The sequence below is a fragment of the Papilio polytes genome, unplaced genomic scaffold, assembly GCF_000836215.1.
Source record: "Papilio polytes unplaced genomic scaffold, Ppol_1.0 DF822845.1, whole genome shotgun sequence".
In the NCBI taxonomy this organism is placed as follows: domain Eukaryota; kingdom Metazoa; phylum Arthropoda; class Insecta; order Lepidoptera; family Papilionidae; genus Papilio; species Papilio polytes.
Genome location: NW_013526359.1, coordinates 3,524,634 through 3,528,364, shown reverse-complemented (window position 1 = coordinate 3,528,364; position 3,731 = coordinate 3,524,634). Strand labels below are relative to the sequence as shown.

The 3,731-nt window shown below is 35.9% G+C and overlaps 1 protein-coding gene across 1 annotated transcript in view; it reads left to right on the top strand.

Moving 5' to 3' along the window:
* Positions 1-3,731, top strand: part of LOC106105503 (protein kibra) — a 73,788-nt gene that overhangs the window by 57,858 nt on the left and 12,199 nt on the right. Inside the window, 4 exon segments of the mRNA XM_013285853.1 lie at positions 562-670; positions 2,070-2,244; positions 2,540-3,385; positions 3,660-3,731. The exon segment at positions 3,660-3,731 is cut by the window's right edge and continues 8 nt beyond it. Coding sequence (XP_013141307.1) covers positions 562-670; positions 2,070-2,244; positions 2,540-3,385; positions 3,660-3,731 — 1,202 coding nt within the window.

The following is a 3,731-nucleotide window of genomic DNA, read 5'->3' as shown; positions in this document are numbered from 1 at the left end:
GAGCTGATGATGATGATTTTAGTGATCTATAAATAGTTTTGGTACGCAACTTCGTAAAAGGCTAGTTCGATATTTTTTTCTTAATTACAATTATAAATAATATTCCGTACGGCGGTGTAATTTCCGACGAGTGGGTGCCTCTGCGTTATTATAGGTAGCAAAAAATTAATGATGAATAATAAAATTGTATCCAAAAGCGAGATATAATCTCAAAGATGTTTTTTTCTTACATTCTTGTTTGTAAGTTAGTTTTATTTTTGGTAAATAAATCATTTTACCAGCATTAAAATATTGCAGACTATAGTAACTTTATTACCTGCTTTTTATAAGCAAACTAGCTGTTGCTCGCGGCTTTGTCCGCGTGAAATATAGCCTATGTTACTCATAGATAAATTACCTTTCTAATGCTGGAAGATTTTTTGTAATCGGCCCAGTAGTTTTTGAGTTATTTCAATACATACATAAATACAAATCTTTCCTCTTTGTAATATTAGTATAGATGGAAAAAACAATATTTAGTTCTGGTGTAAGTTTTTAAATTATTATTTGTATTGTCCACAGGCAAAACGGGAGATGTACGATTTAAAAAAGCAGAGGTTATGCCTCGCGCAGGACGAGTACAAGCATTTAAACAACGCCCTGTCTACCCTCGCTACTTCCAGAACGAGTCGTGAGTATAACTATCGTTATATGTATAAGTAATCGTTGAAGTGAGAAATAAATATGTAACATTACAGTTAGTATCTTTTTAAATTGTAAGCTTTGAGCAAGCCCTAATGTTATTTGGATTTTTTTTATTAATTTTCAAGAATTATTGCTCTTTTCTAAATGTTCCATGTTTTGTTATATTTTCATAACAATTATTAATAATTCATTGTTTAAATTACCAAATATCCATTCGTTCAATGTATGAAAATGAGAATGGAATGAATGATTATAAACGATTTCCATCGAAATAACTATATTTATGAAGCCATGTTATGAAGTCATCGTTGCGTATTGATTTATTATAATAATGATTCAGGATGCATTTAATAATTACTGCGAACCGTGATGGAATTCTGCTACGCGAAAATATGTTGGCTGCTCGGTACTTGGAATGCGACTCTATATTTGCAGGTTTATGTGGATTATACCGGAAAATTCTTTCAAGTTATTATTTAATAGTAACCGTGAATGATTTCGATGCGTTTTAAATATTATTAAATAAAATAAATAGACAATGAAAAGTTAAATTCAGTTATTATAAGTATTTGATCACCATTAAAGTATTTTGAGTGCACTTTAATCATATTTTATACTAATAAATTTGGACGGATGTTTGTTTGAGTTTGTAGCCTAAGCAGCTGAACGGATCTGGATGAAATTTGACATAGGTGTAGAGTATAGTCTGGAAGAACACATAGGTTACTTGCTTTTGTTTTTTTTTTAATTCCACGCGGACGGAGTCTATTTGTTAAATTTAAAAAATGATTTTTATAGAATTTTTAAGCTTTTACCCGCGATTCGCGGTCAGATTATAAAGTCTATTTAAAAATCCATATATACCACGTTATACAGTGTAGTTTTTGAGTTTATTTGTGACACGAAAATACAGATCTTTCCTCTTCATATAGTTAGCGTATAGAAAATTAAGCAACATAAAAAAAGATTTACTGCGAATATAATATTAAGAAATGTCAAGGTTATCCCTTCTACAGTTCATTGTGAAGTTTTCCTGTTTCTTATTTGGGTTTTAATCAAAAGAATTGGCCTAAAAGTAAACTTTTATTACGTTTTACAGCCGTTTGACGAGGAACTGCATTCCTTAACGATTAAGTAATGTGACATTCTTCAAATACCTTTTACTGCGCGTTTAACTTTTTTTACTTACATACTAGTACAAAGTTTATTCACGGAACTGTTTATATTATTAATATACGATTTTAAAGACGTACTAAGAGTACACAATAGTACGTATAACAGTAGGTATTCACTGCCGAAACATGTGATGGAAGGTGATGACCACTGTAGAACCAGCGGGTTTATTTTCTCTTATCTGTTCATAATACATTTGGCAATAATTCCAGTATGTTCATCGACAACATCAATGACGACGACATCGACTACCTCTCGTCACGACCCCGAAGTGCTCCGGGCAGAGGTCTCACAGGCGCGGGGTCGTGTCGCCCAGCTGAGGAAGGAGTTACGGCAGGCGCGTGCAGAGGTCGCCTGTGCACGACGCGGTGTGGATACCCTCGCTGAGTTAGTATTCACAAACAAAATAACTGAGCACTTCACTACTTGTTAACTCCCATAGAGTAATCTGTTGAGCCGTGAGGTGCTAATTTATTTGTTGAGCCACAGATCAACTGTTCAAGCATTACTGAACTGAGTCTTTTAACTAGTTAGGGGCTGATTTACACACGTTTATAGTATAAAATTTTAGGAGTAACACGACGTAAGCGATATGGGCACTTCTCAGTACGTACATGTCCTTGATTCCTCCAAGATATTTGAAGAGACATATCATATTAAAACTTTATTTCTATATTTCCAGAGTGGAGCAGAAATTAAGCGCTCAACAAGGCTGCTACAACATAACAGAGGCTCAAGCTATTATGACGGAATTGAAAAACATACAGAAATCATTAACCTCGGGCGAGAAAGAGAAGGCAGATCTTATGCAGTCTCTCGCTAAACTGAAAGACGATTTAACTCGTCTCCAACTTGGCGAAGCCTCCCCCGACCTTTCTACGTTAAGTATCCCTCAAGAGAAGTTAAGTACAGCATCCCAAACGGATCTGTGCGCAGATTTAGTACCCATAGGTACCAGGCTAGCAGAAATGGCGCGGGTTCGCCTACAATACGATGAAGCTAGGAAAAGGATACAACAAATACAGCAACAATTAGCCGATTTAGAAGACAAAGTACAACCTGGACAAGCGGAATCCGACAAGGACCGTCTCCTACTCTTCCAAGAAAAAGAACAACTGCTTAGAGAATTACGAAGTATAACTCCTCGGACTAGATCCAAACAAGAAATGACTGATATACAAATTGAATGTAAAAAGTTGGAGCAGGACTTAAAGAATGCTTTTGAAATGTCGAATAAATGTATAGCTGATAGATTGAAGCTTCACGAAGAGAAACAATTACTTCTACAGCAGTTAAAAGACGCGTTAACATCAATGACGACGTTGGAAGGTCAACTAAAGACTTTATCTGCTAGTACGTTGTCAGTGTCCAGTAGTTCGAGCTTGGGTTCTTTGTCGACAGCGAGTAGCAAGGGGTCTTTAAGTTCTGGTATCAGTTTTACCGATATCTACGGTGGACCGCAGATCGCCAGCTCGTTACAAACCGACAAACCAATCGATATGGTTGACCTACATCGGAGAGTTGAAAGGTAAGAATTTATGCATTTAGTTTTTCCACCACTATTGAGTCAGATATAATACTAATTTAAATTACTTTTAGTTCTTTATTGGCCAAGAACATATCAAAAAATATTGGACACTGTATTTGGCGTGTTTAGAGTTATTTGCAAGATTTGTCTAATCAACTATGATTATCTTTCTATGTTGGGAATATAGTCTTAGACGATACACAGAAACCAGGGAGGAATCTGTAGCACCTTTCCTTACAATGATGTTTTTATGTGTTTTATTTGATATTTGCAGGCTACTCCGCGGCACTAGCTACCCTTGCGGTAGCGCGACGCCTGCGGGTAGTTCCGCCTCACAGCCCTCCCT